Here is a 12,381-nt window from a genome sequence, read left to right as displayed (position 1 = left end):
TTGTGGGAGGCTGAAGGGGGCGATGGGGGAAGTTGGGGGAGGCTGAAGAGGATGATGGGGGCAGTTGTGGGAGGCTGAAGGGGGTGATGGGGGAAGTTGGGGGAGGCTGAAGGGGGCAATGGGTTGAAGGAGGCCGGGGCAGAGAGGCAGTTGGGGGGCTGCTCATCCCCACGGGAGGGGAGGAGGAAGAGGAGCTGCCCTTCTTTCACAAGCTGTTTCCTGTTAGAACTTGCAACTTCACTGTTCCTGAGCAGGGTCCTGTGATCAAAAGGGAACTAGAGAGATTCGTGGTCCTGCTTTCAGCAGGGGGTTAGGCTGGATGACCTCCTGAGGTCTCTTCCAACCCTCATTGTCTATGATTCTGTGTTTCTATGGAGGACAGGTCCATCAATGGCTATTGGCCAGGCTGGGCAGGGATGGTGCCCCTAACCTCTGTCTGTCAGAAGCTGGGAATTGGGCGACAGGGGGTGGGTCACTGGATGATTCCTGTCTGTTCATTCCCTCTGGGGCACCTGGCACCGGCCGCTATCGGCCGACAGGACACTGGGCTAGATGGAGCTTTGGTGTGACCCAGTCTGGCCGGTCTTCTCTTCTAAAGCTCTTCTCACATGCTCAGTAACCAGGGCCGCCCGGGGGGGGGGGAAGTGGGGCAATTTGCCCCAGGCCCCGGGCCCAGCAGGGGCCCCCACGAGAGTTTTTCGGGGCCCCTGGAGCAGGGTCCTTCACTTGCTCCGGGGGCCCCAGAAAGCTCTCGCGGGGCCCGGGCACCCGGAGTTTCTTCACTCCCGGTCTTCGCTGGCTGGGGGTCCTTCCTCTCCGGGACAGCAAACAGCAGAGAGGCAAACAGAAGGAGTTTGCCTGGGAGCTGACTGAGCAGAGGTACGCTAAGTGCTGCAGTAGGGGGACTGCGCTGGTGAGTATCTGAGTGTCTGTTGAGGGGACAGTTTGGCAGTTTGACCATGTGCTTGTTTGATTGCTTGTTTGACCAGTGTGACCTGGGAGTGCTTTGTTCCAGCTGGGCCTGACTGTTATAAAAAGGCAGTCAGCTGCAAACCAGCTGAGCAACGAACAGCAAAGAGGCAAACAGAAGGAGTTTGCCTGGGAGTGCGCCTGGAGAGAGCCTACTGAGGCTCCCCTCCCGCAGGTTTCTCTGAGTAGCGGCTGCCACAAGTAAGGAAGCTCTTAGAAGGATGAGACTATGGATGCTGAGCGAGCCGCTGTTGTGACCTGCACAGGATGCGCCATGTTTGTCTTCCTTCCACAGGATAGAAGCGACTTTGTCTGTACAAAGTGCAAGCTGATCTCCATCTTGGAAGAGAAGATTCAAGGTCTGGAGAAATGAGTATCAACCCTGCGTTCCATAAAAGAAAATGAGGATTTCCTGGATAGACGTCAGGATCAGCTTCAGCGGGCACAATGTTCTGAAGATTCAGAGCAGGCTACGCAGCGGGGACAGAAGGCCAGCGAGGATAATTGGCAGCATGTGACTTCCAGAAGAGGAAAGAGTACCAGAAACATCCATGTACCAGAAACACAGATACAGGTGAGCAACCGTTTTCATGTCCTCTCTGCAGGCACTAGTGCAGAGAGTGGAGTGGAGGATACACCTGAGGGAACAGAGCAGAAGGAGACTCCACTGATTAGAAGGCATGAGATGCACTGTCCTAGGGATGGGGGTTCCACGACCACCACGCCCAAGAGGAGGAGGAGGAGGGTGGTGGTGGTGGTCGGGGACTCTCTCCTCAGGGGGACTGAGTCATCTATCTGCCGCCCTGACCGGGAGAACCGAGAGGTGTGCTGCTTGCCAGGGGCTAGGATTCACGATGTGACGGAGAGACTGCCGAGACTCATCAAGCCCTCGGATCGCTACCCCTTCCTGCTTCTCCACGTGGGCACCAATGATACTGCCAAGAATGACCTTGAGCGTATCACTGCAGACTACGTGGCTCTGGGAAGAAGGATAAAGGAGTTTGAGGCGCAAGTGGTGTTCTCGTCTATCCTCCCTGTGGCAGGAAAAGGCCATGGTAGAGACCGTCAAATCGTGGAAATCAACGAATGGCTACGCAGATGGTGTCGGAGAGAAGGGTTTGGATTCTTTGACCATGAGATGGTCTTCCAAGAAGAAGGATTGCTAGGCAGAGACGGGCTCCACCTCACGAAGAGAGGGAAGAGCATCTTTGCAAGCAGGCTGGCTAACCTAGTGAGGAGGGCTTTAAACTAGGTTCACCGGGCGAAGGAGACCAAAGCCCCGAGGTAAGTGGGGAAGTGGAATATCGGGAGAAAGCACAAGTAGGTGAGTGCAAGAGGGGAGGGCTCCAGCCCCATACTGGGACACCAGGACGATCAGTGAGTTATCTTACATGCCTATACACAAATGCAAGAAGCCTGGGGAACAAGCAGGGAGAACTAGAATTCCTGGCACAGTCAAGGAATTATAATGTAATTGGAATAACAGAGACTTGGTGGGATAACTCACATGACTGGAGTACTGTCATGGATGGATATAAACTGTTCAGGAAGGACAGGCAGGGCAGAAAAGGTGGGGGAGTTGCGTTGTATGTAAGAGAGCAGTATGACTGCTCAGAGCTCCAGTATGAAACTGCAGAAAAACCTGAGAGTCTCTGGATTAAATTCAGAAGTATGAACAACAAGGGTAATGTCGTGGTGGGAGTCTGCTACAGACCACCAGACCAGGGGGATGAGGTGGACGAGGCTTTCTTCCAGCAACTAACAGAAGTTGCTAGATCACAGGCCCTGGTTCTCATGGGGGACTTTAATCACCCTGATATCTGCTGGGAGAGCAATACAGCGGTGCACAGACAATCCAGGAAGTTTCTGGAAAGTGTAGGGGACAATTTCCTGGTGCAAGTGCTGGAGGAACCAACTAGGGGAAAAGCTCTTCTTGACCTGCTGCTCACAAACAGGGAAGAAATAGTAGAGGAAGCAATAGTGGATGGGAACTTGGGACGCAGTGACCATGAGATGGTCGAGTTCAGGATCCTGACACAAGGAAGAAAGGAGAGCAGTAGAACAGAGACCCTGGACTTCAGAAAAGCAGACTTTGACTCCCTCAGGAAACTGATGGGCAAGGTCCCCTGGGAGAATAACATGACGGGGAAAGGAGTCGAGGAAAGCTGGCTGTATTTTAAAGAATCCTTATTGAGGTTGCAGGAACAAACCATCCCGATGTGTAGGAAGAAAAATAAATATGGCAGGCGATCAGCTTGGCTTAACAGTGAAATCCTTGCTCGTCTTAAACACAAAAAAACAGCTTACAAGAAGTGGAAGATTGGACAAATAACCAGGGAGGAGTATAAAAGTATTGCTCAGGCATGCAGGAGTGAAATTAGGAAGGCCAAATCACACTTGGAGTTGCAGCTAGCCAGAGATGTTAGGAGTAACAAGAAGGGTTTCTTCAGGTATGTTATCAACAAGAAGAAAGTCAAGGAAAGTGTGGGCCCCTTGCTGAATGAGGGAGGGAACCTAGTGACGGAGGATGTGGAGAAAGCTAGTGTACTCAATGCTTTTTTTGCCTCTGTCTTCACAGACAAGGTCAGCTCCCAGACAGCTGCACTCTGCAGCACTGTATGGGGAGGAGGTGACCAGCTCTCTGTGGAGAAAGAAGTAGTTTGGGACTATTTAGGAAAGCTGGACGAGCACAAGTCCATGGGGCCGGATGCGCTGCATCTGAGGGTGCTAAAGGAGTTGGCCGATGAGATTGCAGAGCCATTGGCCATTATCTTTGAAAAATCATGGCGATCGGGGGAGGTCCCGGATGACTGGAAAAAAGCTAATGTAGTGCCCATCTTTAAAAAAGGGAAGAAGGAAGATCCAGGGAACTACAGGCCAGTCAGTCTCACCTCAGTCCCTGGAAAAATCATGGAGCAGGTCCTCAAGGAATCAATTCTGAACCACTTAAAGGAGGGGAAAGTGATCAGGAACAGTCAGCATGGATTCACCAAGGGCAAGTCATGCCTGACTAACCTAATTGCCTTCTATGATGACATAACCGGCTCTGTGGATGAGGGGAAAGCAGTGGATGTGCTATTTCTGGACTTTAGCAAAGCTTTTGATACAGTCTCCCACAGTATTCTTGCCAGCAAATTAAAGAAGTATGGGCTGGATGAATGGACGGTAAAGTGGATAGAAAACTGGCTAGATGGTCGGGCTCAACGGGTAGTGATAAATGGTTCCATGTCTAGTTGGCAGCCGGTATCAAGTGGAGTGCTCCAAGGGTCGGTGCTGGGGCCGGTTTTGTTCAATATCTTCATTAACGATCTGGAGGATGGTGTGGACTGCACCCTCAGCAAGTTTGCAGATGACACTAAACTGGGAGGAGTGGTTGATACGCTGGAGGGTAGGGATAGGATACAGAGGGACCTAGACAAATTAGAGGATTGGGCCAAAAGAAATATGATGAGGTTCAACAAGGACAAGTGCAGAGTCCTGCACTTAGGACGGCAGAATCCCATGCACTGCTACAGACTAGGGACCGAATGGCTGGGCAGCAGTTCTGCAGAAAAGGACCTAGGGGTTATGGTGGACGAAAAGCTGAATATGAGTCAACAGTGTGCCCTTGTTGCCAAGAAGGCTAATGGCATTTTGAGTTGTATAAGTAGGGGCATTTCCAGCAGATCGAGGGATGTGATCATTCCCCTCTATTCAGCACTGGTGAGGCCTCATTTGGAGTACTGTGTCCAGTTTTGGGCCCCACACTACAAGAAGGATGTGGATAAATTGGAGAGAGTCCAGCGGAGGGCAACAAAAATGATTAGGGGGCTGGAGCACATGACTTATGAGGAGAGGCTGAGGGAACTGGGATTGTTTAGCCTGCAGAAGAAAAGAATGAGGGGGGATTTGATAGCTGCTTTCAACTACCTGAAAGGGGGTTCCAAAGAGGATGGATCTAGACTGTTCTCAGTGGTAGAAGATGACAGAACAAGGAGTAATGGTCTCAAGTTGCAGAGGGGGAGGTTTAGGTTGGACATTAGGAAAAACTTTTTCACTAGTAGGGTGGTGAGGAACTGGAATGGGTTACCTAGGGAGGTGGTGGAATCTCCTTCCTTAGAGGTCTTTAAGGTCAGGCTTGACAAAGCCCTGGCTGGGATGATTTAGTTGGGTTTGGTCCTGCTTTGAGCAGGGGGTTGGACTAGATACCTCCTGAGGTCCCTTCCAACCCTGAGATTCTATGATTCTATGACCCCCTGCCGCCGAATTACCGCCGAAGCGGGACCCGCCACCGGAGTGCACCTGGGTCTTCGGCGGTAATTCGGCGGCGGGGGGGGGTCCTTCCGTTCCGGGACCTGCTGCTGAAGTGCCCCAAAGACCCGCGGTGGGGGCTGCACTTCGGCGGTGGGTCCCGCTTCGGCAGTAATTCGGCGGCAGGGGGGTCCCTGCCGTGGGTCTTTGGGGCACTTTGGCGGCGGGTCCTGGAATGGAAGGACTCCCCGCTGACAACTTACCGCCAAAGCAGGGGGCCCCCTGCTGCCGAAGACCCTAGGCCCCCGGAATCCTCTGGGCGGCCCTGTCAGTAACAGCTACAAGTTGCTGCCCTCACGCGCCATCAGAATCTGCTCCCTGCAATCGGAGGAGGGAAAATCCCCCTGAAGGGGGGAAATCGGAGGGGTGGGGTGGGCAGAGGGACAAAACTGGGACAGGATCTGGGGTTCAGATGGGGGCTACCCTGCCAGGTAGGTGCAGAAGGGATAACCCCCAGCTAGAGGGAGGCAGAGGTGATAAAAGTCCCCACAGATGGGGTGAGCCGGCAGCAGCAGTTCCACACTAGGGTGTGGTGGATGGTAGAAGGACTCGTGTTCCTCACGGGATGGTCCATCTCAGCCCCCCCTCCCCAGGGCTGTGGTGTTAAAGGCTCCAGGTGGCCCAGTGCCCAGGCTCCACAGCTCTGCTCTAGCTGAAATGGTGACTGAGCTGCCAAGGGAGACGTGATTCAGGGAAATAGTTTAAACCTCCCCCCCACATCATAAAACAAATTGATGATCATCAGTTCATCCCTTCCCCACTGAACTGCCCAGTGCCTGGCTCAGAGGTGGAGGCAGGGGGAGAGAGACAAGAGTGAGATTTCAGCATCTCCAGGTAGGTCCCACGGCTCCAGTAGCCCCAACAAACACTCTGGGGTACTTGAAAACTGATGTTCTGTCGCCTCTCAGTCTTCTCTTCTCCAGACTAAACAAACCCATTTTTTCAATCTTCCCTCAAAGCTTATGTTTTCTAGACCTTTAATCATTTCTGTTGCTCTTCTCTGGACTTTCCCCAATTTGTTTACATCTTTGCTGCAATGAGGCACCCAGAACTGGATACAGTGCTCCACTTGAGGCCTAATCAGCGTGGAGTAGAGCAGAAGAATTACTTCTCATGTCTTGCTTACAACACTCCTGCTAATACATCCCACAATGACGTTTGCTTTTTTTGCAACAGCATCACACTGTTAACTCATATTTAGCTTGTGATCCACTATGACACCCCCCCTCGCCGAGATCCCTTTCCGCAGTGCTCCTTTCTAGGCAGTCATTTCTCATTTTGTATGTGTGCAACTGATTGTTCCTTCCTAAGTGGAGCACTTTGCATTTGTCCTTATTGAATTCCATCCTGTTTTCTTCAGACCATTTCTCCAGTTTGTCCAGATCATTTTGAAGTTTAATCTTATCCTCCAAAGCACCTGCAATCCCTCCCAGCTTGGTATTGTCTGCAGGCTTTATAAGTGCACTCTCTATGCCATGGTCTAAATCGTTGATGAAAATATTGATATAGCGTCTTCCCAGGGCTCTATCTCCCCTCAACCACGTCGGGCCCATGGCACCATGGGAGATGTGGTATCCACTGCCTCCATCTCCCATCACCACTGGGAGGCCCATGGCACCATGGCAGTGGTCATGTCTCTTGCCTCCATTTCCTGTTAGCCACTGCCAGGCCCGGCCCAGACTTCCCATTTCCGGTGTGAGTCCGGAAGCAGCAGTTGCCATGAGGAGGTGCCGGGTAGGGTGAGGCTGGTGTCAGGAGAAAGCAGGAGGAGTAGGTTGGATCCGTGCTACCACGGGAAGTGCCGCCCTTGCTGTGAATGGGCCCTGCCGTTATGGGAGATGTCGTCTCCCTGCCCTGCCACGCTCTGCACCTGCCCCTGCCTGTCACGGGAGGTGCAGGATCCAGCCTGTGGAGCTGCAGCAGGGAACTTTTAGATGTAAGATTTAAATGGAGTTTTAGTGGCATTATTTTTTCATTTAAAAACAGAACAAAACAAACCTAATTTATCTCAAACCTACAAACAGGATTTTACAAACCATGAGTGTGGTTTAGGTCCTTAAAACCTTGCATAATTACACACAAATATTTACACACACAAATTCTTTTTTTGCCTAATATCCCTTGCACTGCTCTAATTATTTTTGTTATAATACTCTACCCTGATTACATTCCCATTTTATATAATCGAACGCAGTCAAGTTAACTTCCAATAGAAACCCCATATATATATATATATATAGTGATTTTGATTACAAACATTTCTGTGGGGAAAATCAGGAGCGAAATCATCCTGCCTGAGTATTGTGAGATTTTCCCAGGACCCCCCAAGTTGCCCAAGGCCCCTGGGCATGGGCCCCCTATGCGTTAATCCGCACTGCAATGGTTGCAGAGCTCCTATTTCACTAGGAGGGTGGTGAAGCACTGGAATGGGTTCCCTAGGGAGGTGGTGGAATCTCCTTCCTTAGAGGTTTTTAAGGCCCGGCTTGACAAAGCCCTGGCTGGGATGATTTAGTTGGGGATTGGTCCTGCTTTGAGCAGGGGGTGGGACTAGATGACCTCCTGAGGTCCCTTCCAACCCTGATAGTCTATGATTCTAAGGACCCAGGTTCCATCCTCTTGGAGGAAAGAAACTCCATTGAGCAGCAGGCAACAGGGAGAAGGCTGGAGCCAGGCCTCGGGGTAGGGGTTGCAGGGCTATTGGTTTCTCTTTCTGGCTCTGCCACTGCCCTACTGTGGGGCCCTGGGCAGGTCACTTCCCATCTCTGTACCTCAGTTTCCCCATCTGTCCAGTGAAGGAATAGACACTTCTCAAACTCCTGGCAGTAGTGAGCCCTGATCAGACAATGCATGTTAAACCCTCTGAGCTCAGAAGGATAGTGGGTGAGTGTTTGGGAAAGAATTCTTACTGATTTCCCGTTGGACTCCATCCAAAGCCAATAACTAGGCCTGTTGATTATAATTTAAATGCATTTTTATGGATTTTTTTTATATTTTAAAATGTATTGATTTCAATTACAAGACAGAATACAAAAACAACGAGGAGTCCTTGTGGCACCTGAGAGACTAATTTCAAAGTAGCAGCCCTGTTAGTCTGTATCCGCAAAAAGAACAGGAGTACTTGTCACACCTTAGAGACTAACAAATTTATTTGAGCATAAACTTCCGTGGGCTATACCCAAATGAATTTGTTAGTCTCTAAGGTGCCACAAGGACTCCTTGTTGTTTTTGCTGATACAGACTAATACGGCTACCCCTCTGAAGCAGAATACAAAGTGTACAGTGCTCACTATATATTATTATTTTTATTACAAATATTTACACCGTAAAAAAGATAAAATTTCTTTTATTTTTCGATTCACCTCATACAAGTACTGTACGGCAATCTCTGTATTGTGAAAATGCAACTTACAAATGTAGACTTTTTTTTTACATAACTGCACTAGTAAGGTTTTAAGGTCAGGCTTGACAAAGCCCTGGCTGGGATGATTTAGTTGGGTTTGGTCCTGCTTTGAGCAGGGGGTTGGACTAGATGACCTCCTGAGGTCCCTTCCAACCCTGAGATTCTATGATTCTAAACAAAACCAATGTAACACTTTAGATCCTACAATTCCATTCAGTCTTACTTGTTGTTCAGCCAATTGCAAGGACCAACAAGTTTGTTTACATTTGCAGGAGATAATGCTGCCCACTTCTTATTGACAATATCACTGAAAGTGAGAACAGGTATTTGCATGGCACTATTGTAGCCGGTGTTGCAAGGAATTTACATGCCAGTTATGTTAAACATTTGTATGTCCCTTCATGCTTCAATTTCTAGATTGCACTATCGTTTTTTTTACAGTGCAAATATTTGTAATTCAAAATAATAATTAGGGCTATCACTTAATTGCAGTTAATGCATGTGATTATCTCAAACCAAATAACTGCATTATTTTTTGTTACAAGAATTAATCGCACACCAGGGCACCATGCTCAGGGGGACGCTACTGTGTGTCTCCGGGGCAAGGGTGCCCCTCCTCCCACCATGCTGCTCCACTGCTGCTCCCACCTCCTGGCCCTGCCCCGACCAAGCTGCCTGCCCACTGTCTGCTGCGCAGAGCGGGGGTAGGAGTCGGGGGCTGATGTCGGGTTTCCCCAATCTGGTAGCTACTGAGCAGGATTTGGGGAAAAGGCGGCATCTGTCTGCTGTTGCCACTGGCTCAGGAGTGAAGCCTGGACACCTGGGTTCTCTGCCTTCTCAGGCCAGGGAGGGAATGTGGCCTGGGGCTACAGGAGGACGATGCCTGTCCAGACTGACTACAGGTCTCTGTCACTGACCCCATTGCTCCAAAGCGGGTCCCGACACTGGGGAGCTTTGGGAGCAGCCTGCATGGTGATCCCTGCCAGTGTGTGCAGATCCCAGTCCAGGCGTCCCCCAGGGGGCATGGGATGAGAGAGAGTCACTTCCAGCTGGGGGGAAGACAGGCCCATTGGGGAGCGGCTATGTTGCCCCAGACTCACGGCTGCTCCCTGCTCAGTTCCAGGATGGACGTGCTGAGAAGGTATCTCAGGAGGAAGGCTCCGCAGGTGGCCCCGGAGCCAGAGGGGAGCAGCTGCCAGCGTCCCCAGAGAGAGAGCTGCCCCTCCATCCGCATGGCATGGGAAGCAGGCCCCGGCCACCCCAGGAGATGGTCCTGCTCGGCCTTGCTCACCGGGAGGAAACCAGCCCCCAGGGCTGGTGCCGAGCAGAGAGAGACAACATCCAGGCCGAGATGGAGGTGGCCCAAGTTCAATGTGGGCAGGCAGGACTCAGCCCACGGCAGGAGCCAGGCAACGCAGCTCTGGGTTTGCTTCTGCTGGAAGACCTGCCCTCATCCCAGCTGCGTGGGCCAGCAGGAGGCATCCCCAGGGCAGGAGCTGGGGGATCGCTGCCCCAGCAGCTCAACTGGTGCTGGAGGGGAGAGTGGCCATTCCCTGGAGGCTCCCTGCAACACGGAGGCTGAGTGCTCCTCCAGTGCAGGTGAGGAGACCCCCTGGGCATGGGGAGGAGCAGGGGGCCATTAACACCCAGTCACTCTGTCAGAGTCATTGGGGGGATCCCAGCCCTGGGGTCTGGCCTGAGCCACGTGAGCCCAATGACCTCAGCGGGAGTCGCAAAGCCACCCCCTGCAGTGGGGCATGGGGGGAACTGCTGGGAAGTGGGTCTCTGATGCTTTGGGGCAACTCCCAGGGAGGATGGGACAGTGAAGGGCCCCATCTGCCATGGGGCCCTGGGGCTGAGGGGTCTGTGGGAGGGGCAGGGTGGGGATCTGAGGGGTCTGTGGGAAGGGCAGTGTGGGGATCTCTCTGCCATGGGGCCCTGGGGCTGAGGGGTCTGTGGGAGGGGCAGGGTGGGGATCTCTCTGCCATGGGGCCCTGGGGCTGAGGGGTCTGTGGGAGGGGCAGGGTGGGGATCTCTCTGCCATGGGGCCTGGGGCTGAGGGGTCTGTGGGAGGGGCAGTGTGGGGATCTCTCTGCCATGGGGCCCTGGGGCTGAGGGGTCTGTGGGAGGGGCAGTGTGGGGATCTCTCTGCCATGGGCCCTGGGGCTGAGGGATCTGTGGGAGGGGCAGTGTGGGGATCTCTCTGCCATGGGGCCCTGGGGCTGAGGGGTCTGTGAGAAGGGCAGTGTCCGGGCTTGTCTGCTATGGGGCTTGGGGTGTGTGGGAGGGGCAGTGTGGGGATCTCTCTGCCATGGGGACTAGGGCTGAGGGGTCTTTGGGAGGGGCAGTGTGGGGATCTCTCTGCCATGGGGCCCTGGAGCTGAGGGGTCTATGGGAGGGGCAGTGTGGGGTTCTCTCTGTCATGGGGCCCTGGGGCTCAGGGGTCTGTGCAAGGGTCAGTGTGGGGCTCTCTCTGCCATGGAGCCCTGGGGCTGAGGGGTCTGTGGGCGGGGCAGTGTGGGGATCTCTCTGCCATGGGGCCCTGGGGCTGAGGGGTCTGTGAGAGGGACAGTGTGGGGAATTAGAGGATTGGACCAAAAGAAATATGATGAGGTTCAGCAAGGACAAGTGCAGAATCCTGTACTTAGAACGGAAGAATCCCCTGCACTGCTACAGACCAGGGACCGAATGGTTGGGCAGCAGTTCTTCAGAAAAGTACCTAGGGGTTACGGTGGACGAAAAGCTGAATATGAGTCAACAGTGTGCCCTTGTTGCCAAGAAGGCTAATGGCATTTTGGGTTGTATAAGTAGGGGCATTTCCAGCAGATCGAGGGACGTGATCATCCCCCTCTATTCAGCACTGGTGAGGCCTCATTTGGAGTACTGTGTCCAGTTTTGGGCCCCACGCTACAAGAAGGATGTGGATAAATTGGAGAGAGTCCAGCGGAGGGCAACAAAAATGATTAGGGGGCTGGAGCACATGACTTATGAGGAGAGGCTGAGGTAACTGGGATTGTTTAGTCTTCAGAAGAGAAGAATGAGGGGGGATTTGATAGCTGCTTTCAACTACCTGAAAGGGGGTTCCAAAGTGGATGGATCTAGACTGTTCTCCGTGGTAGAAGATGACAGAACAAGGAGTAATGGTCTCAAGTTGCAGAAGGGGAGGTTTAGTTTGGACATTAGGAAAAACTTTTTCACTAGTAAATTGGTGAAGAACTGGAATGGGTTACCTAGGGAGGTGGTGGAATCTCCTTCCTTAGAGGTTTTTAAGGTCAGGCTTGACAAAGCCCTGGTTGGGATGATTTAGTTGGGTTTGGTCCTGCTATGAGCAGGGGGTTGGACTAGATACCTCCTGAGTCCCTTCCAACCCTGAGATTCTATGATTCTATGATCTCTCTGCCATGGGGCCCTGTGGCTGAGAGGTCTGTGAGAGGGACAGTGTCCGGACTTGTCTGCTATGGGGCCTGGGGTCTGTGGGATGGGCAGTGTGGGGATCTCTCTGCCTTTGGATGCTAACATGGGAGGGGAAAACATTAAATCTTCTCTCCCCATCCCTTTACACCCCTGTCCTTCCTCTTCCCCCCTTCCCAGCAAGAGTCACCCTCTGCCCTTGTCTCTCTGATGCAGAGACCCCCCACCGACCAGTCAGAGAAGGACCTTGCCCCTGAGGAGAAGGCTGAGGAGAATGAAGACCCAGCCGCAGAAGGAGAGGAAGAGGAGGA

General features: G+C 52.5%; 1 protein-coding gene across 3 annotated transcripts; it reads left to right on the top strand.

Moving 5' to 3' along the window:
* The first annotated feature begins 8,030 nt into the window (after positions 1-8,030).
* On the top strand, positions 8,031-12,376 carry LOC123373275. 3 transcript variants are annotated; one of them, XM_045022194.1, is made up of 3 exons: positions 8,031-8,139; positions 9,777-10,258; positions 12,251-12,336. In XM_045022194.1, the coding sequence occupies exons 2-3, from the start codon at positions 9,784-9,786 to the stop codon at positions 12,325-12,327; spliced, it is 552 nt and encodes a 183-aa protein (XP_044878129.1). In that variant the 5' UTR covers positions 8,031-8,139; positions 9,777-9,783; the 3' UTR covers positions 12,328-12,336. The 3 variants fall into 3 exon arrangements, with proteins under 3 accessions (XP_044878129.1, XP_044878128.1, XP_044878127.1); XM_045022193.1 differs by lacking the exon at positions 8,031-8,139 and having other exon boundaries at positions 9,471-10,258; positions 12,287-12,376; XM_045022192.1 differs by lacking the exon at positions 8,031-8,139 and having other exon boundaries at positions 9,471-10,258.
* Positions 12,377-12,381: the final 5 nt, after the last annotated feature.

This window comes from Mauremys mutica, chromosome 6, assembly GCF_020497125.1.
Source record: "Mauremys mutica isolate MM-2020 ecotype Southern chromosome 6, ASM2049712v1, whole genome shotgun sequence".
Taxonomy (NCBI): domain Eukaryota; kingdom Metazoa; phylum Chordata; order Testudines; family Geoemydidae; genus Mauremys; species Mauremys mutica.
The sequence above is the reverse complement of the archived record's forward strand: the minus strand, read 5'-3'. Positions and strand labels throughout refer to the sequence as shown.